This window comes from Buteo buteo, chromosome 2 (assembly GCF_964188355.1).
Source record: "Buteo buteo chromosome 2, bButBut1.hap1.1, whole genome shotgun sequence".
Classification (NCBI taxonomy): domain Eukaryota; kingdom Metazoa; phylum Chordata; class Aves; order Accipitriformes; family Accipitridae; genus Buteo; species Buteo buteo.
The window spans coordinates 72,527,647-72,553,162 of NC_134172.1; the positions used below are offsets into that span (position 1 = coordinate 72,527,647).

General features: G+C 40.1%; 1 protein-coding gene across 1 annotated transcript in view; it reads right to left on the minus strand.

The window, feature by feature from the left end:
- Positions 1–25,516, minus strand: part of BCAS1 (brain enriched myelin associated protein 1) — a 56,309-nt gene that overhangs the window by 25,635 nt on the left and 5,158 nt on the right. Inside the window, exons 2-8 of the mRNA XM_075019633.1 lie at positions 25,144–25,217; positions 24,957–25,038; positions 14,535–15,118; positions 8,877–9,032; positions 8,262–8,306; positions 3,343–3,483; positions 166–201 (exon numbers count right to left, since the gene is read on the minus strand). Coding sequence (XP_074875734.1) covers positions 166–201; positions 3,343–3,483; positions 8,262–8,306; positions 8,877–9,032; positions 14,535–15,118; positions 24,957–25,038; positions 25,144–25,217 — 1,118 coding nt within the window. The remainder of the gene's footprint in view (positions 1–165; positions 202–3,342; positions 3,484–8,261; positions 8,307–8,876; positions 9,033–14,534; positions 15,119–24,956; positions 25,039–25,143; positions 25,218–25,516) is intronic.

Here is a 25,516-nt window from a genome sequence, read left to right on the forward strand (position 1 = left end):
AATGTCTTGAATAGAGGAAGCAAATTACATAGAAACCCACCCTTCATAACAGAGGTGATTAATTGATAAAGAAATTAAACCACTCTTTGAGACTGAAAATGACAGCAAGAATAATTACCCTTTGACTGCATTATTCATACAGATAACTTGAATCATCCTACTCACTTTGGTATTAGTTGTCTGTTGGGTCTCTTTTGCAGCCTGAAGGGAAACAAAACACAAAGACAAGTCTGTCTCCGGCAATGTCAGTGCTCACAGTTACACAGTTCAGGAATTGTCTGTGTCACAAATTATTTTATTTTTAGTGAATGTTTGTGAAAGTCCTGGCTCCTGCAACCATGGAAACTGATCTCTGGCAGAGGCGAGGCTGCCTGAAGGGACTGCCAGCTCGCATCCTTCTACCTGCAGCAGCACTGCAGCCCTGTGTTGAATTGCTTTGTGCTCATGCTGCTGTGCTTGCAGTCCTCAACTTGTTCTTTAAAAATATGTGTATTTACATATGCATTCCCAGTTTCTTCAGGTAAGACATTACACAGGGGTTTAAGATATTAGCAGAGATTTTTCTGAGCTGGGTCTGCATGTGTACCTTCCAGTGCACACTTACAAGCCAGAGCTGGGTCTTTTCCACTGGGGCAGTTGCATACCAGTCAGGGACGTGCTAAAATCACCTCCAAAGCAGGAAGCTTTGCTTTCTGGGATACAAAACATAGGCAGATGACTGCCTGGAAATGAAGGGCACAGAACACCAGTGGCTTTATAACTTAGAAACAGGAGTTGCAGCTCTACAAGGAGAAGCTGTGCAGGTGCTGGAGGTTGGTTTAGTCCATCCACTCACACTTTGGTGCATTAGGTGGGATTTACTCTTTTGTAAAAAAAAAATAAAAAAAAAAATCACTTACAGTAATGGGTCTCCTGGTTTCATCAAAATACACAAAGCCAGGAGGGATCCAGTTTGTTAAACTCCTTCCTGGCCAGTGATATATACCAGTATCTATTGACCCTAACATCCAGCATAGCTTGCACTGAAGATGAGTATCTGAGCTGTACAAAGAGGAGCAGCAAGATACAAACGCAGGTAAATGTGAGCCCAGCACCCCTGGGTTTAGGCAGCCCACCACAAGCTTTGCAGATTTCTTGAAAGAATAAGTGAGAGGTATTTTGCAGGAGCCAAGAACTTCTTTTTGTGGTTAGCTCTAACAAACAAGACCCAGAGCAAGTGGTAAGTAGTAGTGTAATGTCACAAGCTGGCTTCAGTACTAAAGCTGAAAATAAGTGATTAACCCTTCTCTTCCAAGTAAAAATTCCATAAATCAGTACAGTTATACTGCAAAACTGGCATGCAATGCAAGGCAAATACACATGAATGGGAATAAAAGGACAGACAGGGACCCAACTGCTAAATGCCATCCAAACTCAGTCTTTGATGTCAAATGGCTAAATCACATCGCATCAGCCTATGTTATGGATTTATATTAGCATGCATGTTGCTATTTGAGAACAACATTCACAAGGTGCCTTAAAGTTAGTATTCATGTAAAGACAGGACAACAAAAACCAAGGTACAGAGAAGTGAATTTTGGAAGACTTGCAGAGAAAGAACTTTCAGAGGAGACAGTGAAGTGCTTAAAATTAAATATAAATACATATATTAAAATGATAATTTCAAATAAAGGAATTCATTACCTATTCATCCAGCTGACACATCACGCTAAGGTATTTCAAATGAAATGAGATAAACCGAACTTTTTTTTTTTTACTAGAGGTGATGACTTCAGGGCTTGCCTGTCACATCAGTGCTCTGATTTGAATTTCCACTTTCAATCAGCCTTACAAACAAACTGTTGGCACCATTTTAATCCACCTCTTTTTTTCTTAATATGTCATAAGTGATACCTCAGTTATTGCTTCTGTATTTTGTATGTGGAAAGAAAGCTGTGAAAATAAACTTAGAAGCAAGAAAAAAACTGTTTGAAAAATAATGACATTTTATAAGACATTTTATTGCTGTAAAAATTTAGTGCTGTTGTGTTTCTTCAAGATAACTGCTTACATTCCAGAGCAAAAGTCTTTAAAATTCTATAAAATAGCCTAATCAAAACCAATCATCTCTCGCAACTCATTGCAAGATTTTGAATTGTTAGAGAAGAGGCTTAGCACCTTAAAAAATGCTAGCTATGTTTTTTTACCAGGAAGCCCTAATTCCTTATGAATAAGTAATTCATATTTTAATTGTATTAAATATCAAAACTATTAGCTATCAAGGTAGTATATACTAGATGACATCTTAACTTTAAGCTGTTGGCAAAAACTGTAAACTTAAAGCCATTGGGAAGATTATTATTCCTTCAGTAATACGCAGATGACAGTTTTATCTCAAAAATGAGATAGTGGAAAGAATGTTTTTGTTTTAAAAATATCTTAAAGACCTCCCTTTGCCTTGTGCCCTTGATTATAAAGCCCCCTACTCACCAGAAATTCCATGTGGGTGTTTTGAGTGAGCATTAATATTTAATTACTTTCCTCCCCCAGTGGAAGGGTCTCTGCTTCTGCATTCTTTGGGCTAAAAAGCTAAAATTCTCTGCTTCCCTGCCACAGAACATCATGGCAGATTATCTTCAGAGAATGCAGTAATGCCCAAATATGGACTTTGAGATGAAAAGTTGTCAGTGATTTTTTTTTTTAAGATAAAAGATAATCCCCTCTGAAACAACCATTTGCACAAAAAGTATGCATTTTGAACAACTTTAAAGTATCCTTGAAAACCAGACTTTTTCCCCTCCAAACTACACTTAGAATTCAATCAACATTTGCTTCTTTTCTGTGTTCAGTAAAAAGTAACTATTTCTGAAGGAAATTCCATGTTCCAACCCTCTCTGTGCCATATCAGATGACCCACTTCACCAAACCACCAATTTTAACCACATGACAGTGCATATTAAGGCAACGTGGATCATAAAGCCTTAACTGTAGTTGGCCTGAGCTCTTAAACACGTCCTACAACTGCAGGCACTGTTCATATCTGCATAATTCATTGCTTGTCCGTACCTTTTATTTTAAGTGGCCAGGGAAGTTTAGTGGCCAAGTCAGTGTTAGTAACTGGGAAGCACATAGTGGGGAAGGTTAGAGGCATTTTCAGAATCCTGAATTCACAGATGGTATAACAAGAGAAACATTGCACATGAAGATTGTTTTCATAATGCATGGCACAAAGGCTCACACCAGTAGTTTTCAGAGCACTGCACAGCTGGCCAGATGCTGATTTCAGTTACCAATTAAGTTCACTCTGACAGGAGCCATCTGTTACTGCTCAGGGTTCTGCTCTTGCTAGAGTTTCGTACAGACCTTATGCCTAAAGAGTTTACTAAATGTACTGTGTCCTAGCTTGGGACTCTCTGCCTTCTTTTTCTTGGCTCCTTTAGTTTGGGATTCTGCCGCTGTCTTCGGAGCAGGTTGCCCACCATGGCCTTTTTCCGCTTTCGATCCCTTTTGTACAACAGCATTTGAAGTTCAGTACTTATTGCAAAGTTCTTATTTGGTTCATGAAAGACATTAAAACACTCATACATGTAGTATTAAAACCAAACATTTCCTTTTTGCCCTGGACAACAAACTGTTTTCTTCTGAGTTATCACTCAGTTCTCCTTAGTCTTTCTTTCACATGAGTAGTGAAATAAATATGAAAGCTAGGGAAATCAAGTTGACTCAAAATTAAACCACAATTTGCCCCCTAAAATCTTCATTAAATTGAGACCCAAATCCCCCAAAGACTGAGACTTCTGTATTTTAAATTCAAGTAACAAACTGAATTTGGGATTTATAATTTTAATAGGCAGATATATAAATCTTTGAAAATACCTTCCTTTTTTTATTGCAGTATTGTAGGGACTTTAAAATGTTTTGCATAATGCATTATTTAGGAAAAGGGCAGTATAAATATTAATGATATATGCTACATAAAATATTTCAAGTTTTCACTAATGTTCGTGAATTTAGTTAGAAATGAAAGTATCAGAAAAATAGTAATGATAGACTGATACTAAAAGTGTTGAATAAGCACTGCTTCCTTTTCATTCCATTCTAAATATCTGCAAGATGCAGTTTTGGAAATCATTGCCCACTGGTGTTAGGGAGTGGATCTCTAAAAAACTAGGTGGCACATCAAAAAATCCACTACAAAGGGCTATAAAATAAAGAAATATTGATAGATGTCTACATGGGAAAAAAAAAAAAAGCATTATCAGGCTGTTTTTCAAAAGTGGTAGCAGACTACCTGCACCTCAATGCAGACTAAATTACCCTGCACAGGGTAGAGGTGGGCCGGTTCAAATACATGACTTGTAGAAAAGTCTTGGAAAAAATTAAGTAACATTTGCTAAAGTGTTCCATTTAACTTTTCACAGCATTGGAAAAAATATTTTTTAAATCATAACTCAAGCACCTTTTCAAAACTTCACTTTTCAATCACCGTTGTCCTCCCCCTACCCCCAGTCTTCTACGCAAGCCTCTGGATTTATCAGTGCAGGAAAAAAGCTTAAGTTCTCACATTATGAACAAGAGGGTTTGTTGGTTTGTTTTTTTGTTGTTTTTTTTTTTTTTTTTTCCCCCTTCCTTCCCCACTGTTTTCATCTTTTCAGTAATAAAAAAAGGAGGGGAGACAAACCCAGAAGTATCTAAGGTTGCTTAACTGAGCTTCAACTTACAAACAAGTTAACACAAGAGTCTGTTCTGCAGTAACTGCACGGTACATATGCCTACAACATATGACTAATCACAAATAATATGGGGTAGCATTCTTCACTCTTCAGTGTCTCACAGTGTCAGGTTTTAAAGCAGTAAGATGCCTTTGATTACCTAGTACAAAGGAGGACGTAGTATTTTTTTTTACTTACTACTTGCTAGTATCCTGGACTTCATTCTGATCTCCCTTTGGCAATTTATTTCTCAATTTAATTAAGAAACAGGCCAGTGAAGAAATACAAATTTAAAAAGATATTTCAGTGACAAATGACTCAAGTGTTCACCCTTCAAGTAATTAACTTGTCCCTTTGCAAGCTTCATTCTGTTTTCTTTTACACTTGAACAAGGCAAAAAATAAAAGCTTTCGACCAGTAAAAAGCTTTAAAATGAGTTGATGAAAATTTCCAGGACCTATGGAAGCATGAAGAGACCCAAACTCCAAAGGAACAATCAGCCTACAGTATTTACAGTGTGAAGTATCAAGCACTGTGGTTGACCACAACTGACAGGGTGGGAGGAAAGGTCCAGAGTGCAGAATGTAACACATACCAGCATGTGAAGTTGAGATCTTGGTCTCAAAAACGTTTCATTCGGTGCAGTTACATGCTTCCTATAAAGTGCTTTGTACTAGGAAGAGGCTGTGGCCAGCTGCATCAAAATTGGCCATTTTTCCCTGCAGTACTCTGTACCATTCTTAGTATTCCCAAACTTACAGTGATGCGGGAACAAGTCAGGATCTGCTACAGAAGGCTCAAATAGGTGGTCTGGGGCAGATCAGATCTGAATGCCACGTCGGTTAGTATAAACTCACAAAGGATCAATTAATCCAAGGAAATATGACTCAACTCATATTGAACTCCTGTGTTTACACAGATGAAATGATAATTGTTAAGGGTGTGCCCAGGCTGCTGAAAGCATACCTGTCTTTAGCCAGCTGATTAGAGCCAGCGGCATCGCTGATGACAGCACGTTGCTACAAAAACCACTGAGTTCAGCTTTGCTGATGCCACACACCTCTGCGTTTCAGCAGGAGGGAGCGTGCTGCCGCGCTTTGCAAAGCAGAAGCAGGCTGTGGCTGTCTTAGATTTATGAGAAAGCTCGTCTGTCCTCTTCGCCGTGGCAGAGCTCTGCTAAGAGACACTGGGAATGTACGAGCCCTCGTGTGATAAAACACAGCTCCTCCCTGCAAAGGGGGTGCGTGAGGAGCCAAAATGAAAGCACGACCAGGGCTCCAAGGCACAGAGGTCCCAGCACCAGCCAAACCACGCGAAAGCCCCACAGCACTCACGAGAGGCTCAGACTGCACAAAGGGGAAAGCCTCACTCAAGAACACATCTTCACCACTTGGACAGAAGTTATTTCTCAAGGGAAAAGTGACCATTATTTCATGATACAGATCAGCTAAAAAAATCTGCAGCTTTTCTATATGACAGTTAATAAATTAACCTTTTTAACATTTTTTCCTTGAATATAGTGAAAATGTCATTCTTTGTATCGGGAAGACAGTGAGCATAAAGGAGTTCTTTGTAAAAAAAACAACTCCCATTTAACCTCTATATAATGGAGTTCACATATCCTGCTAGTCATCTGGATTTGTTTACCCTCACAGGTGTGATAGCAAACCAAACCCAAACAGCATATTTGTTTCCAAATTACAGTACACCTGCACCTGTTATAGAAGCACATGGGTGCACTTGATAAAGTCAAGTATGCAAACGGGACTGAACAACTGGATTTTTCAGAAGTTGCTGAAAGAGCTACAAGTCTCACTGAAACAGCACAATTTGATAACTACTGTATCTGGATATCTTGGAATACCTTAGCCCTGGTTGACAATTTCCAGAATTATTGAGCTATAACTGGGGAGTGATGTGTATCCCCCATGTACTCACCAAGCTTTCTGGAAAGACTGACTTCATTTTAGGACCAGGCTATATAAAAAATTGAATGCAACAAAAAAGGTAGAAAATAGGATAGAAAACAAAAATGTTGATGCCAATAGTAATTTTGGCTACCTAATCGTTGCATGGAAAGACCATTTCTTTTTCAGGGTTTTATTTCTTATGTGTTAATTAAATTTTATCACAGGCATTGCAAGAAAACCTTTAGTTCTTATAGTCATAACAATGTGTAAGGATATTTACTGTGGGAGTTCCCAGTTATGCAGTCAGTAACATGCCTGTAAGCCACTGAAACATGAGAAGATAGAAGGCAGCTTAATACAAATTGTCTCACTTCTGCTTCTGTTGAAACTATTGCAAGTGTTGGTACTAACAGAAGAGGAAAAAAGGGGAAAGAAGTAGCCTTTAAACACCTATATTTTTCCATTTCAGAAGATTATGTTTTCAACTTAAAATTTTTACAGTCCAGTTTTTCCACAATTTTTTTTACAAGTTTGTTAAATACATTGGATCAATCTGAAATTTTCAATACCTCTAACAGCAAATGAAAGCTTAATAATGAAGCATTTCTGAACTCGCATATAAAGGACCATCACTGCTCATGGACTCTAAAAACAAGTTTCCTCTTGCCAGTGGAATCTAAGAACAAGCGGTTTGTAAAGAGGAAAGCAAGAGGCCACATCCGCCTGTTACCTGGAGGAGAGTTTCTCTGGTTCTGTACCTGTCAGACAGTACAGATTTCAGGAACATCATACACACTGGCAGCCTGATGCATTGTATTAGAACAGCTTGAGTGTTCAATTCTCCACACTTAAACCCCCTGATCCTCATCTCTGCATGTAAAGGGAAGAATCCTGAGCGGTCAGGGAAGGACAGTTCTCCCTGCAAGTCCCAGTCCTGCTCAGACCAGCTCCATCATCTTCCTGATGGTTCAGCTGCTGCATGCAAACAGCCCGTCAGCCGTGACCACTCCACACAGGGGTGCTTCACCCAGAAAAGTCCCAGAGAGGAAACACTGGGATCTCCTTCTGCTTTTTATTGATTTCTGTGGGAAGCTGACCCTTGCCCGTCCTTCTGCACCCCAAGGGGGGACCCAGCAGGAGCTGTGGATGCACTGCATGGCAGGAGGGTGGGAGCAGGCTCCTGCCCACCCAGCCACAGAGCTGCCACAGGCAGGGTTCCTCACATGTCCCCCCCACCAGGACATGGCAGCTCCAGCGGGTGTGAAGAGAGATAAGGCAGACACGCATATACGCAACTGGAAATGGAAAGCCAGCAGCTTTACGCAGGCCTGCGAGCCAATGGAGTTTTCTGTGGACTCAGGAGGATTTCACTGCAGGGACATGTAATTTTAGATCAAGGACAAGTCAGAGTAACAACCAAAAGTGCTACCAGGTTATCATCAACCTTGCAGAAAATGCTACAGTTCAGATCTTCATTGTAACATATGATATGAAGAATTGCACTGTTTATGCTCACCTTCCTTTCAAATTTATTCAGGGGAAAAATATTTTAAATTACTTCAAATGATAACATCAACAGGGGAAAAGGCAACACAATGAAGAGGAAATAACTATGCCAAAAACATCTAGTGACCAGTGACAGAAGGAGGAATCTGCCTACCTTGTCTTCAGAATCACTTTTGGCTTCAGCTTTACTTGGGGAAACCTTAAATGTATTTGAGAAAAACAAACAGTCACACCCAACTCAGTCTTTCAAAAGGTCTGAAAGATCATATGTTTGAAACTAGCAGTTTTTTCTAGCACAAAGGTGAAAGACATACAGATATTGGTTTCCCACCCATGTGGGAAAATTTTATATTACAAATGTTTCTTGAGAACACATTAAAGTCAATGGCTAAAATGAAAAATACCTGGACCAAAGATATATTATTTAAGCTTATACATCCAATTAACCATAAAAGTGAACTTTTAGAGCTATTACAACATAAAGTTTCATCATACAAAAAATCCTTAAGACAGCTTAATACCTCCACGTCTACAAGTATCTGTGCAGAAGAGGAAGTTTCCAGAGTAGGTCATCATCACTTGGTCATAACTGCACTGTACCTACACATCTATCACTCTCAGGTCATTCTCTAAGGCATCTGTTTGGCTTCATGACTTCTCAGTGCCCTTGACAGCAAACATGTTACATTTAACTCAACATGTCCACATGGGATTTTTATAAGCAAGTTAAAGCATAGCCTAAAGATGAAAAGGAAAGGCAAAAGCTTACCAGTGTTTTAAGGAAACTCATGACGGAGTTATCTACTGCAGCAGCTGGTTGGGGGTTGTCTGGTTTTACCTCTGCCTTTTCAGGTTGCTCAGCAGTGAGACCACTGACACCTGCCGAGTCCTGCCGTAGGTCTTTTTGGTTGCAGTCATCTATCTCCTAAAAGAAAAAGGGTAGGGGGGTCGGGGGCAGAGTTTCCTCAGTCCTAGCTTGCTTAATTTCCAGTGGAATGCAAAAGTAACATTTGTGACTTGCATTATGTTGCTCCGAGAGTCACAACCCTAATTCCAACCATACTTCTCCAGCCTACGTATTCAGAACAATCGAGCATTTATACATCTCTCTCCCCTCTTTTCTAATATATTCAGCATTTGCTGTTGGTTGGAGGAACATTGTTCTCAGCTACCAAGTATAACAAACACAAGTAAAGTTGCACACGGCATCCCAAACAACACTGCTTTTCTCTTTTCAAGGCTGAACTTGTGAATAGGAACAAACGCTGAGATTTTGGCCTTTGATGGCTCAGTGTCTGATTGTACCATACAAAGATTGCTTCCGATATTCTGTATTCTGCAATTCCAGAAATAATTTTTATCTGGCAAACACAAACATGGTACAGATTAAAAGAAGGAAAAAAGCAACAACCCGAAGTAATTCTTCCGAGCCAGATGGAGCTGCCTCCTCTCTTCCTGGAATTACAGTTCCCAGAGCCCAAAAATAGTTTTCCAGTGCTCAAACACTCACAAGTGTGTAATATTACAAGTTATTCAGTTTCTGTTTAGATACCTAAACAAAGGTCTGTTTTTTTAAAAAACTCTTCTTGGGCCAGTTTTGGAGAGCTTGGCACCCTTTTACACTGAATTTGCCTGCCATTCTGGCCCCTTTTGCCTTGAGCCTGCACAGGTAAAGCCAACACAAATGTTGTGCAGGAGGGAGTAGCTTGAGACAAGTCCTCATGTCCCATTCAGCACTTCCTTTTGTAATATTTAAGAGTACTACATCTGGCTAGTAATGTCTGAGTCTGTTACCAATAATCCTCCTCCCTTCTGTCTGTCTACATTGTAAGTAGAGGGCTGGATCTGTCAATTATTATTAAAGTAAATTGTGCCTAGCATGATGGTGGCCTCGACTTTGATAGGGGATTTGAGACTTTATTGAACAGAAAATCATAGCAGTGCCATAATTCTTCAGCAGAAGTTATCATCCCCAACTATTTAAACAGCAGTACGCATCTGGTCACTTAGGAAACAGTGACTAGAGAAGCAGTTGTTAGGATACTAGATGCTCAGATTACTCCAGAGGAAAAATCAGGACAAGAAATAAAACTGATGAGCCTGTCCAGGTGTCTCCAGTAAACAGCATCTTTGAATCACTGCTTTCAAAGACTGCACGGAGGTCTAAGCAATACCAACAGTTTCTTCCTAAGCTGCCAGTTAGACATAGTTGTTCAATGCCATTTTCACTCAGAAAAGTTAAAATAAAATTGTACTCCTGAGAACCTTTCCTTGTACTGGGCGATTAAAAAAACCACAATATTTGTATAGGACATACGTTTCTGTAGGTCACTAAAGGAAGGAGTAGACTAAAGATGCGTAAACATTTTAAAACTTCAGAGGGCTAATTTGGCATCAGGAAAGTTGAGCATGGAGTGGCCAGTCTCCACGCAGCATTTAAAGAATTAAAATATGCAAGGTTTTACTTGCAAGAACAGACTTCTAATTCTCCACCCACTGTTTTCCAAGTTTACCCAGGAAGAAACACAGCACAGTAGTTCAGAGTGCTTCAACGGGCTATTTAGAAATTTTTTACAAGGGTCTAACACACCACTTTGTCCAGCTGCCAGTTACAGGCCAGAGTGGCTCCAAGAACAATGTGTCCCATGCAGAACATGCGTGGCCACGCCAGCTTCGGCAGCCCTGCTTCCAGGGATGCCATCTAAAGAGCTCTCGTCATATGAAAAATGCTGGCTCTATTTCAGATATTAAATTGGCAACGAAGGCATGAGGCAAGAGACTAAAGAAGCAGGAGGCAGAAGGTATGTTGCTAAACAAAACTAGCTTCATAACTGAAGTACCTGATGCTATCAAAAATAAGCAAACTAGTTTTTACACACACAAGCCCAAGCTGTGGTGTTGGGCTGCACTCTGTTTAGGAGGAAGGGATCTTTTTGCCAAGGACTGTAGCAAACAGCTGCTACCAGCAGCAGATACCAGCTGGGACAACTGCAAAGGTGACAGGTACCACCACCAGCAGCACCAGCTGTTCCAGGTTATCTCCCTGCTAAAGCCACACTTTGCCTTGCAGAAGTGAAAGCTAGTGAGACTGTACAGAGCTTGAGGCATGACACCGTTCAAAAATCCCTGAATTCCAACTCGCAGAGCACAGATGGGCCCCGTAATGACCCACTACTGCACGAGGAGCCCTACGCCAGGATTCCCAAGGCAAGGCTGCCATTAGCTACTGAGATAAAACTCAAATCTGGACTTTGAGAGATGCTGTGATCCATCTTGTGCTTTCGTGGGAATACTGCTGTAGGAAGGAGCACAGACTCAGGCCATCAGCATACAAATCAGGGAGAGATAATGTGGAGTCCTACAATATCCCATTTTCAGAGCAACAGTCAAATAACCACAAAAACCTCTGCAGCAGCTCACTGCATAATATGCTGCACAAAGCCCCAGAGGCAAATAATGAACGAAAACTCTAAAAATAGGAGAAGAAAGTCAGCACTGGAAGTTAACAGATACTATGTAAATGTGCAATTCATTTCTTTGAGGAGCCAAATTTAGAGGTGATAAACACCTTAAATACTTACACTGTAGTTTCAGCTCAGTCATTAGAAAAACATATCAAAAGAATGTATTCCTGCCAGCACTTTTGTTTGTATGAATCATGGCTCAGTGAAACATTTCAGGCATATAATTTATCTTTTCTTTGGCTTACATAGTAAATGCTTCATGAATTCATGAATTCTGTCCTTGTTTTAATTATGCTGTGTTCTGAATGTAGTTTTGTAGACCACAAAAATAAAGAGTGGTTCACCAAACACAGAATGTTTGTGCAGCTCTTAAGCTACAACTGTGGAGCCTCTCTCTTACTTACCAGCAATGCTGTTTGTTTTGTGTTGGCACTCAATTCAGGGAAACTTTGCTTTGCTTTTAGCTTTTACAGATACTACAAGTCATAATCCAAAAAAAAAAAAAAAGAAACTGTTGGCAGCAATATCTGGATTTTTAGTACGATTATTTGGTAACAGTTTGTAGTTACTACAGTAACAGCAATTAAATTAGACTTGGTCATTCTTGCATCCCACATGAGAACTAGCAAGTTTAGAGGGAACAGAAGGCAACTGTGCTGCAAGGCAGAGCCAGTGCCTTTGTTTTACAAACAGAGTTAAAGTAAGTTTGGCAACATACCAGCAGCATTTATCCCAGAAAAGGTCTTTAACTCCACTCCACCCTGAACATATATTCCTTTTCATATTTGAAGAATGAAAGACAAAAAATTATAGTCCAGGAATTCAAGGATAAGATTAAAATTTCACTCTCCCCTGTGATACAGTTCTGCCACTCATTTACGCTGAGCAACTTGAACCCCTGTTTTCCAAGTCCTCAAAGATTTGCAGTGGTACAGCTTTAAGCACACATGCAAAAGACGTACAGGCACTTTTTTTAAACAGGAGACCTGGCCTCAAGCAGGCCCCGAGGCACCACAAAGCTGTTGTGTGGGCTAGGATCCTGCAGCCACTTATACACATACCAAACAATCTACAGCTGGTGAGGGCCTGGGATTCCCAGGTTATTGCCATTAATGAGGTTCAGGATGTGGATAGGTAAAAGCTGAAGACTGGAACAGAATTCAAGATTAATAAGCAAGCTAGGCATTATTGATATAAAAAAAGCTTGATCTGAATGAGAAGTGCTTCTAGTACCTGTTTGAACTGGCACGATAAGATTTAGATCATCTTGTCCCATCCCCTGATGGTTGCTCATTACACACACTTGCTTACTTGAGCTTTGCCAACATGACTATTTGCTACCAGCAAATGTTTAACTGACTTCTGGTTAAAGCTACTTCACATTATTTTATTACAGAGAGTTTCACACTGTACTACTTCAACAGCACAAACTGCAATCTAGAGTGTGAAAGGTCAGAATCACAGCAAAATAGGAAATGATGAATTTTGCATTTGATTGTAAAAGTAACAATTCTTGCAAGCCACAGGCAAAACTTACTCTTTGTGTGTATTAGTCAAGAATATCTGCAGGAATTTAGAGTGTTGAAAAGATTCAGTCTTATAAGCTACAAACAGAAGTGCCAGTATGGACTGAATAGATTATTCATTCTGAATTGTTCACCCTGTTCTGTTTATGTAGTGAATAACTTAATATTCTGCTAGGTTGAGACTACAGGTTCTTTAAATGCGCATATATAGCTGTCTGAAGTACTAGCGATGGGTGCCACTTTTGAAGGGCAACAGTCAAAAATGCTGCTGTTTAGTCTTAAAAATGAATCTTCAGAAAAATATTACCATTTATAAGTTTATACAACAAATGTGATCTTCAAATTTGAGAAGGCATAAGATAGAGAAGACAAGGCAGAAGAATAGAAATTGAAGAGACTTTTGGGGACAACCTGCAATATTGTCAGTGCAAGCAGTGAGCATTGTGATCTATGTCTAACACTATTCAAAGCATCAGCAGTCATACAGCAGTCTTACTTGTAAGCCTGAACAAGGCCAATAAAAGCAGTTACTATTAAAATGGCATTTACACACAGATTCTGATGAGGGAGCCTTGCAACTAGGTTCTCCCTCCTGTTCCTGACATTGGACAAGATTTGAGCTAGATCATCAATTAGTGTATACTGGCACCTCTCCAGCAGAACTAATAAGAGTTATGCCACTTATCCCCATACAGGGGATGGGCTTTTCAGTAGTTAATTACCTGAAAATTAATCCTATATTTGCTGATATCAAGCTTTGCAGGAAGCGTAAAATCTAACTTATGTTTGTTTTCAGCTCCTTTCTTTGATTAGTGTGCTCTCAGATAAGTTACTTAACTTCTTATATTGCATTCTCATCCTGTAAAGTCAGTTCTAAGGGAACATGTTTCCTTGACTAAAAATTCACAATAGCTAAAAGTGCAAAAATTGCTGCTGCATATTCCTTATACTGGTACATAGGGTATGCAACAAGCAGCTACTGCTCAAGTAGTGACTATTTTAAGAATGGCACAAAACATGCTAAAGAACTTCTTTAAAACCATCCAGTGTCAAACTTCAAGCTCCTAAAGCATAACAATTTGACTTTCAGGTATTTTTGCTTTCATATGTAGCTGGCTGCTGTTCATCATCCTGGCAATTGGAGCATGAACACAGCTATCTTGCCCAAACCTTTCGTAGAAATACAAATGAATTTAAACTCGATGTCAGATGCCAGCATTTAGTCATGAGGCAGACATCAGAGCGATTACCACTCCACCATGGGTTCTTCTTCCATACCTCCATTCAGCCACCCCTGCGGGGGGTTACCTGCAATAATTTTTAAGAGCAACACCGATTCATTCACACAGCCATCATGACACGGAGTTGTCCTGCGCTATTAGTATTCCTAAGAGGTTTCATTAAGAGTGAAATGGATATTCCTACTCAAGCACTTGCCTTCCCCTGCGGGACACTGTTTGATGTGCTCTGTAATCCAGCAGCCTCTTTCGCTGTGATGGACCCGTCAGGAAGGTCTGAAGTCTGCCTTTCCTCCTGGGTATCAATTTGCGTTTTACTCCTTTCCTTTCCCTTCTCCAGTTTGAAGATCCTGTCAAAGAAGGTTACTTGTTTCGGCTTTGAGGCAGCCGCATCCCCTCCCTCAGGTGTCACTGGGGCCGTGAGATCGATGTCACGAAGCGATGCTGCTGCCGGGGCCCCGGTCAGGTTTTTATGCGTGCCTTCCTCCCGCGCAGCTGCCACGGGAACCTCCACGCTGTCACTTGGTGCTTTGTTCACTCCGGGCGCCTCTGAGCTGACATCAAGTTTCGCCGATCCAACTGATGAATCTGTAGTTGGATCTTCAGTACGCCCTGGTACAGACCATGAAAACGCAAAGACAGAGCGGGATTTAGCAGATGGCAGAGCTCTCCTGGCAGCGGTCCCGAGACTCTGCCCGCCCGCGTCGGGAACGGGGCTCTGCTCCATTGTCTTCGGGGAAGAAACGGCCACATTATCCCGTGCAACACTTGCCTTTGCATCCACTACAAACAGAAGCATAAAACAGTAATTATCCAACACAGCAAAGAAGTTATACTGGTTGTACAATTAATCATGGGGACCTTGCTCTTTAATAAACTAATTCTGAAACGTGGAGCCTTGGTGAGGACCACACAGAGTGCAGCTTGTTTAGAGACCCCATTGTCTTCTGGTGCTAAATAGGAGCTGCTGCTCATCTATCAGACTTGCCCATCTGATTTTCTTTCCTGTCATTCCTCACTGAAGTTGGTGCAAGGTTTATGTTCTCCACAGCCCCTCTCAGCTGCTCGGGTAACAGCCCAGGGTTTTGACTACTTAGCCCAGTGGACATGCTGAGGATGTTTTACTTTCCAATTAAAATTAAAGAAGTGATATGCAAAAAAAAAAAAAATCCATAAAACTTGACAGTTCTATATTAATGTTACACTTTCCTCTGTCAAAGCTAAATAGGAAAAAAGAATGGAAACTGCAAGGACCGATTTTGTTTCCTGGCTTGCCAAACTCCCCACAGGGCCGTGCAGTCATAACTCATTTCATTCATTTTTCCAACACTGTTCCTTGCCTTGCTGCCTACTCTCCATAGTGCAGTTTCTACTTGCACTTCTCCTCTATTGTCTGTAGGTTAGTTTAAGCCTGATTTGGATACTTCTAAATCACATCTGAGCCAGGCTTCTTATCCTTACGCTTCTGACTCTTTTTACCCACAAACAATATGACTCTTAATTACATTTCCACCCCCTCAAAATTCTCACAAATGATTCCCCCTTGTGTACCCACACGGCCATCACACTTCAGATGTGAAGAAATCTTTCATCTGAAAAGTATGTTTTATGATTTTATATTACAATAGCCCTTTGATAATACAGTTGAAGTGAAAATCCCTAATGCTGTATATGCAGACAGGAGCAGAAGGCTCCTGCTTTACAGGAGACAAAAGAAAAAAAAAAAATCTTTCTTGTATCTGTTCAGTGGATGGGAGACTGAATCACAGATTATGTGGTGTGAAACCCCAGTAAACAAGAGGTGGTTTGTCAAGAGGTAAACCTTACAGCTCTCCCTCAGCTTGAGCTTCTCTTCCCTACTTTGACTAGAATATATATCTGATTTCCCTGTCAATCATAGCCACAGATTTCAAGGATGCATTTAGATCTACGTAATTATAACTGTGAAAAACTGACAGTCTCAAACTGACTTGCTAAATTAGAATTTTAAAATTGTCAGGTTCAGTGCAAAATTGAAATGATTTCAAATGATAATTATAATAGTCTAGTCAATATTATGCCCTTCACATTTTACATTAACAGAAATAAAACCCCAGATACCAACAAAACCCGACTAAAATGCCTGTCTTCCACAGTACAGATCTTCAGTGTTCAGTTTCATTTTTTAAATTCCTTTTTAAGATAAGGAAAGCAGAACATTTCAGATCCCAGCTTGCAAAACTACCCCTTAACTTTTCACAGCAAAATTACTCCAACTTTCCACCATCCCCCTCCAAGCATTTTGCATAACGCACAAGCATCAGCAGGCACTGCCAAACGCGTCCCTGTATCCCTTTGATACCGTCCTCCTGCAGCAGTGCCCGAGGACCCTGGTCTTACGCAGGAGGAGGACAGAGCCCCAGCATCCAGCCGTGACATCCCCGTCCCCACAGCCTTTGCTCAGTGACCAAGGGTCCCCACCGGACCCTCGTTTTCGTGGTTCAGGGGTGGTCCTGACTAACAGGAGGTGGGAGCTCCCATAAACCCCAGAGATGAGAAGTGCCGGAGTGTAGCGGCGTGTCAGCGTGAATCTCAAGCGACTTTACTGAAATACTTGCCAGCAGTGGAGGCAAGAGCTGACAAAGTAAAGGCTGCGGTGGCAGGATTCACAGCTGCGGCCAGCATTTTACCAGCTGCTGGGGAGCTGGCTCCTAACTTCTTTACTTCTAGCATTTTTAATCTGATATTTGCTTTCTTATTGTGTTTTGGGCCTATGCAAGCATGCAGAGCGCCTCAGTACAACCTGTTCTGTTCAAGTAAATAGATTTTCACTTTTGTGTGTACTCTATTAGAGAAAATTTCTATCCCTGGATTCTCTCTGTTACTATTCATGTAAGAAAATAACTCACACTGGCAAGAATCCTTTGCCAGTAATATTCTTCTGCAATATTTCATAAGCACCTATTTCAACATACTGACATGCAAAAAAAAGGCACAAATAACTAGCTACTCAACCACCTATTCAGTCAGGGCCACTAAGTAACAGTTAGTTTCCTAAGCCTCCTGTAGTACTATATGAAAAAGTACTGAAGCACTAACTTCTAATTATAGTTGGAAACTTGGGAAGGAAGCAAAAAGCAAACCCTTCCCCAGCTAAAGAAAGCAGAAACAATATCCATTGGAAAATAATTGTAACAGATGCTGAACTTCTGCTTTATGTAACAGATAAAAAATGAAACACAGGAAAACTGTCTTTAGTATAAAAATAGGAATACAAGCTCATCATTAAGAAAACCAACCAAACAAAAAGTAGCTCATGAACCTATCAAGCTCCTTTTATCTCTGATTATCATGGAAGGAATGAAAGACCTGGAAAATATCACTGGCATGAGCTCTGCAGCATCTCTTGTGTCAAAACAGTTCAAACTGTTTTGGGGAAAGTCTGCTCAGACACCAGGCAAAGCAGATCCCACCACCAGAGAGGAGACACTACTGTGGTGGGCTGAACAGAAGAGTTTGACTCATGCCATATTCACAGCAAACTGTGAAGGAGAAAAGCTTTGAAATTGCAGGATTTGGATGAAAAGTGCCTGATATTTTTGGTTTTAGAGAGACACAGAAGTGCCATTCTTTCCAAAGTTATGCCACAATCCAGAGGCAGAATTAGGAATAGAAGCAAAACCTACCAAATTCTAGGCCAGGTCTGCAAGTAGATCAAAGCTGCTCACTCTGAAAGAGATTAATAACTGCTCTGAAACTAAAATCAATATACAATTTACAGCACCACTGTGAGGTTGCATTCCATACTACTACTACACAGGCATTTTCCTTTCAAGTATTTAACAAAAGACAGTCACGCTACAGAAGATTTGTCCTTGCTTTCCCTTCACTTCATCAGGATATGTTAAAAAGGCAATACTATAGCTGCAAAGTCCCTCTTCTGTAAGAACACGCTCAAAATAAGGACATTTTTTCTGAAGTTTGCTAGATAAGACAGACATTTTTTCCTTGACTTATAAGAAAAACTGTACAGATAAGAGTAATGGTTAGTGCAATGTTATGTCAATGCCATTTCCCTGCTCAGAATTGCTGACAGACTTTCTCCCCTTTCCTTTTGTATCCTTGAGTTTAGCATTTTAGGCACTTCCATAGGCTGAGAATGAAGAACAGCACTGTTTGCTGACACAGACTGGGACCAAGTCTGCAGAATTAGCACTGAATTTTAAAAAGCAAGTGCTTAGGTTTTAATAGACAGAGCCAGCAAATAAAATATTGTAATGGACAAAGCCTTAAGGTGAGCACAGGCCACGTGAGCTGCAAAATGGACCATATAGGTATGGAATTATTTCTCTTCATTATGGGAGCTAATGTACCCAGAAGCCCATGGGCAGGCAGCAGAGCTCAGAAAGCATCAGTGTAGAGTGCCTGCAGCAAAGCACCTACTTCACATGTTTTTGGGACCAAGACGCAGCACTCGGAGGGAATGGCAGATGCAGGCAGGAATCCTGAGGATGCTACTGACATGAAAAGAAGTTCAGAGCCACCAGTCTGACATAAAGGAAAAGGCTGCCCGAGCTTTTGTCAGCTGATTTGCTTTTGCTAATCAGTGGGAACATAACCAGACTTCAGCCTGGTGCACATAACAGATGGCAGCCAAACTCCCTCAAGTGGGACCAAAAGCAATTCTGTCCAGCACTTCCAGATTGCCTTCCCTCCTCTTTCACTATAACCCGATTTTCTCTGAAGCTTAGTTTGCTCTTTTTATTCCTGGCAGCAGCCTAAGCTACGTACTAGGTAGGCATCTATTTTTGATGCTCAGTTTGCCCAAGTTAAATTCTTCAAATGCTTTCTTGAAACATGCTCCTTTTCCTTAGCCTTTGATTGCTAGTCTGGTTTCAGCAGTTATATGCACCCTCATGGCTAATACTTACACATAGGGAACATATAAAATAAGGTCCTGTGATGTCTTACATTGGCAGCTTCTCACCTCTTGCTATTTATCCTACTGACTCTTTCATAGTGCAAGTAATATTTAGCTGTTGAATGAGGAACAACTTGAATTGGCAAGGTTTTCAGCATAGATATCTCCTCCTGTAGGCCACTAGCATGTGAACATGCCATAAAATAAATGCTAGGAGAAAATGTTTTCTGATGATGTTGCTTTTGACAATAGAAAAAAAAAATCCGTTTTTTTTTTTAAACTGAACAAGCCATTAGCTACAAATACAGTTTTAGTATCTTTGACTATTTTGAATACAAGCCAGTTACAAACAGATATTTTGCTTAGCGATGTATTTATAGTACCACAGCATTATCTTGTTCCCTGGAGTTCAGATAATCATGGAGACAGTGGATTTTAATGGCCAGGAAGGAACCATTATGGGCTACAAGGCAACATTTGGCACTAAAGTCCATCAGTATAGGCCAACACAATGGATTATAATAGCCCTGAATGAATTACTGTAGCAAATACTAGGCTTAAAAATCTAAATACCTAGCAACAAAAAGATAGTTTTTTAATTTACATTTCTGATATATTTTTACAGATATTGTGTAGGTTAATTTTTTCCTTCTGTTATTTAGAACTGAGTTGGTATCATAATGCTACAGTAGATGTACAATTTTCGGATCTCCCAAGCATACCTTGTGTTTGCGCAGGAGACCCCAAAAAACTGTTGTGACAAGTCTGAGTTTTCAAGAGCATTAAAGAAATCCAAAATAAGAAATTTTTCCCCTTTCTTATGAAAAAAGATACTAAAATTATTTTGCAGTCTTGCTCAGCTATCCCATGCAAATAAAGTTGCCAGTACATTTATGTTCTAAGAATAATTTTCTTTCACTGTTAGCTAGCATTGTTGTTTACTGAACAGATTTACTGGAATTAATGAAAATAGAGGGAGAGAAGCTTGCAGCAAGAATAGTAAAGATCATTCTTTAAAAAAAACAAAACACACCCCCCCCACACCCCCCCCAAACCTACAATGCCTTGTGTTTCACACCTTGCAGGCACACAGAGTTATTGCAATACACCCTTTCTGTTAGATACCAGCTAGTAGCAGATTTTGCTGAATCAGATTTATCCTCTGGAATAAAGGAGTTGCATCTTAACTGAACTTTTCTTCCTTGTGTAATATTTCTTTTTATGAGCAGGTCATTGTTTTCATCTGCATGTAATTGCCACCCAAATACAAACAATTTTTTCCCTCATTTTGTCCTCTTGATACATTTCTGCTCTATGTAGTGCAAATCTCAGAGATAGATGGCTTTTAGTTCTGGCCTTCTTCCCCCTACCTGTTGTCTGCCAAGTGCTTATATTAGTTAAAGTTCAAAAAGGCCAACACAAAACATTAGAAAAAGTCAGGATCAAATATGCTACCCTTTTGCTTGCAAAGCAACATGTCATGAAGTAGCAGTAAGGGTACCACTACTATTTAAATGGCATTACAGGAAGAGAAGATGGATGCTGGCACTCCGTGCAATGTCTGCAGCCCTGATAATCACTAGGAGCAGGAAAGGCAAGTCATGGAAAGAATCCCTAAGTCCACACATCTGTCAGCCTGTTTGAGCAGAAGCAGCAAATGTAGGGAACCAGTCGCCAATCTGCTCACCCAGATGTGAAGCAGATGGTGACGGGGCTCTTCCAAATAACATTACTTCCTTTGGTCATATTAAGTTAACTCTCCGGATTCTTTTTTCATTATATTGGCAGATATAGATTTCATAGACTCATTTATCAACTATACCATTTAATGCACAGCACATGGTCAGATCACTGGCAATCACAGAAATGCAAACTAACAAGACAAATACCACAAACATACATCTAACACTATTAATAAAATCCTCTTGCTTCACTTGCCTTTTTTGCAGCTCTTTTGCCTTCTCCAGTAGTGCTCACTTTATGACCTTAAAATAGATTACAATACTATTTCTTGCATTATTTCATTTTAGAAATACTATCAACTGCATTTTCTATAGGAACAACTTCTATGTCCAAACAGCACTTGCACTTTTATTTCAGCAAGACCTTGATTACATTACACAAACCAGGGAGATTTCAGTGGTATCTAAGTAGTTAATGATTTTAACTGCTTTTTAAACATTAATAAAGTTAAAATATAAGTAATATCGCACAAAACAGTTCAATTTTTCAACTTGCTACTTAAACTGATTTAGTAATTGCATTAATTAGGTAATCCACTTAAGTAAAACAATGCCATATGCTTCATTTTATATATTAAGAGTAAAATGTACACTTATTTTTCTAGGTCTTCAGACAGTGTAAATCATCTGGCTTTTATTTACTTCCCAGAAATCTGCTAGTTTACACCAGCAGAAACACACAGCTACAGGCTTTTATTCTCTAGTAGGCAACTGTTTAAACCGACTTATTATAGCTTGATGGCATTAGGAAATTAGCCATGGAACAGAGATTCTAAACTGTAATCAGTACCATCTGCATATTGCCATACCAGTCTTTGATTATTTTTGTCCAAGCTTAGATTTTTTTTCAACTGGATGTAACAGGCTGAGGGGGTTCTTTTAACAATGAATAATAAAATAATATTTTCTTTCCTCACAGAGATTGGATAAAATTGTTGGGTTTAATTGTATTCTGAAAACAGAAAGAAACCCAATGCAAGGAAAACACTGGTAAAATTAATGTGGCTGAATCTGCAAAGATGCGAGCTGAAGCAACACTGCTCCAAATGAGTGCTGCAGAAAAAGGCTCCAAAGCCAACAAGAGGTGGAAGGAGAAATTAATGAGGTGCTGAAAGGTGAGAAGAGAGACACACATCTGTGGATGAGAGCAATTACCCATGAATATTGGGAGATAACTTTTCAAAACTACTTAGAGCTAAATTTTTAATGCTCAGGCCATGTAGTTCACACCAGATTTTCAAGATGTCAGCACTGGAAGTGGGGCTCGGGTGCTGACAGGTATCTTTCCATGGGGAGCCCAGGGTCCAGCCTGCCAGTGGTGTGATCACTCCAAAACTTGGTTGCTGTCCTGCTATGACCACCACCCAAATAGGTCTGAAATGGGATGTCCTTACTGAGTAGCAATTTACCCATACCCCCACCAACTATGCAATTTCTACACTAACACCCACAGTTTATACCTAATAGGGGCATATCGATTTTATTTCATTAGTGTACAGAGAAAGAGAAACAAGTTGTCATCAACCCCCATGCTCTAGTTGCCCTGGCAGTAGTCGAATTATATCTAATATATCCTATAACAGTTAACAGGAAAGAGGTGGTCAGGATTACAACATCAGTCTTGTGACACAATTTGAATAAATTCTGGTAAATAGGACTGACCTCTTGGTAATAACATCAGCCATGCTGCATCCCCAGCTGTCACTTATCTAGCTCTATAAATTACTGTGTTATAACCCAAGTTCTCTGGAACTCAAACACAGGCAGTTGACACAGTTAAATTTTGTTTACAAAGATCTCACTGCAGATTAGACATGCTCTGCTCTCTTCAAGAGAGTCTACTACCTCTAAAATGAGGGCAAGGTAGATTTCTCTATATGAAAGGTACCACTAAGGCCCAGCTTAGGATCAGAAGTGGCATTTCACTGCAAAACCTCAGGTCCAGAGGCAACTATGTTGTAACAACCTCACAGCAGGTATAATGCCTACCACCTTATGGTAGGTTTCACAGCCAGTCACTTTTTCTAAATGACAAACAGGACCGAAAAAGTATCCCTACACATATTTCATTGCTTACAAATAATTGTTTGGTATCTTTGAAGTCAAAGCAATGCACCTACTCAAGAACGCAGGACCAGATATAAGAGAACAAGATGGAAATGTTTAGATGAACAAAGACATGCTCACATTTATCTTATCATTTGTTGAAATTGCTACTGAAAGTATCAGAAATATGGCTTCACAAAAAAACGCAGAGGTGGTTCCTAAGATTTTACAATCTTGTGGATGAGAACATGTAGCTAGGACCTGGATTTTATTTTAAATTTTATTTCTTTTTTTTTGTAACCAGCTTGCAAAGAATTTTGTAAAGTTTTCTTTTATTAAAGTTAAACCGCTCAAAACACCCCCAGAAGGCCAAGTGCATGCAGAATGTTTCAAAAGAATGTCTTTTATTGCAGTCACTAAAATAAGTCCCCCCCAAACCACCTTCCTACTCCCTTCTTTTTCCCTTTTTCAACTTAATACAGTATTACTCTGTGCTTTAAATAATTTATACTAATACATTTCTTTTGGGCTTGCATGATTCCATCACCCTTTCCTACACTCGATATGGTAACAACCTGGGGCACTTGGTGAGCACCCCTTAGAGTCATGTAGGTAAAATGCCAGATCAGCAGGGTGAACTCCTGTTGTGCCAACCTCAGGTATCCCTTGAAACACCTTCCTCAAGCTCCTTACAAAGCTTAAATCAAGTGAGACGCATTGAGCTCCATGGTAAGCAGCTCAGCATTACTTAGAGCAATACAGTAGTCATTTTGCTGGCCCATTACTGTCTTAGCTCCTCTATCCATCCCAAGTTACTCCTTTTCTGCAAAGCTTTGTACTGTTCTAGCCTGCCTATCTTCAGGCATCACTATTAGGCAATTTGGGGATAGACCCTTAAGTCTAGGGCACATTGCTGATTTCTTTTATAAAGAGAAAATTATAGGGGGTATCCATATAAACAGCCCAGTTTCTGTATAGTGCCAGAGTTGTGCCCACTGTGACTGGAGAATGGGTTTGGCAAAGTAAAGCAGCCTGATCAACAGCACAAACGTTTGCCTCACAAAGGTTACTTTTCCACAGTATTTGGGGAATATTTTAAAGCTCAACAAATTCAGTTTCTAGCCTACATAAGTTTACTTTTTTCAATGCATTCAGTCCTCAACCCCACCCCCCTTTTTTTTTTATAGTCTCCTACACTGGCTCCAGACTATCAGTTTCCCCACCAGTGGATATTTCAATCTGGCATCTGAGCACAACATCATCATCTGGTAACTCCCTGCTAGCTGCAGGGATGCCGTGACATTATTTAAAGACAACTTGCTTTCCCTTCCAACACACGAACCGCTCTCTTACTCCAATCTGCAAACCAGCATTTCATTGTGTCCCCCACAAACACAAAACCTCACTAACAGACCACTGATGCTTGCATTGGTGCCATTGCTACATCGTGCCCCTTTCAAGAGCTCCAATTTGTGCTCCTTGCAGCAACAATTCCTCCAAGGCTTGTTGGAGGCACTATTTCCACCAGAGCCCAGGCAGATGTAGTTTATCACAGGACACCCTGAGTTTTGTGCAGCAACCTGAAAGGGACCAGTGCCAAACCACTCCTGCCCTGTAAAACTTCATGCTAACCAAAATCTTCAGTCCATAAAACCACTTTTTGTGGACCAGATGCAGAACAAAATTCTTAGAACAGTTAAACAAACAGCTTCCAGAGTACTTTGAAAATGTTTTCCTATTTTGCTTTTTGTTATCTTTAAACTTTCAAGCATCTGAAAAGCCACACCTACTGATTCACAAGTAAGAGTTGAAACATGGGTTCATCTTAATTTGAGACCGTGCACCAATATTTATTGTTGCTCCACTATAAATCTCTCTCTGCCTGTCTGGTGGCAAAAGAAGTGCAAATATGCCACCCTTTCCCAGTACATACCTTCACCATTCATTGCAGGAGAATGAGTCTGAACAAATGCCTCAGATCCATTTTTAATATTGTTAGGAGATTCAGATAGAGCCTGAAATAGCAAATAATACAGTTCTTTGGACCAGGTACATCACGGGATTTAAAAATTGCAATATGCAATAGCCAGGGAAGGTTAGAATGAGTAGTTCTTGCTCACCTGATAGCTCTTTACTGTGCACATATTGTCTTCTTCAGCTTCCTCTGGGATACTCATTGTATTCCCCATAGTTCCTGTAAAATGGAGAAAAAACCCAAATAGCCCCTTCTTTCTCATTAATATGAATTTACCACCTAATTCAAATTAAGAAACAGCCAATGGTGACAGACCTTGACAGGCTGTTTAAATTCCTAATGAGCCCCAGCTCCTTTCCCAAAGGCACCTGCCCTAGTCATCAGTCTACACTAACCAGTCCTTCTCAAACCCAGTTAAGCACAGGGGCTCACCGGTGCTCACTAAAACCAGTACAAGCTAACAAACTTTTCTTGTTTGTTGAGGAAAACTGGATGCAGTCACACCTGCAGCATTTGTT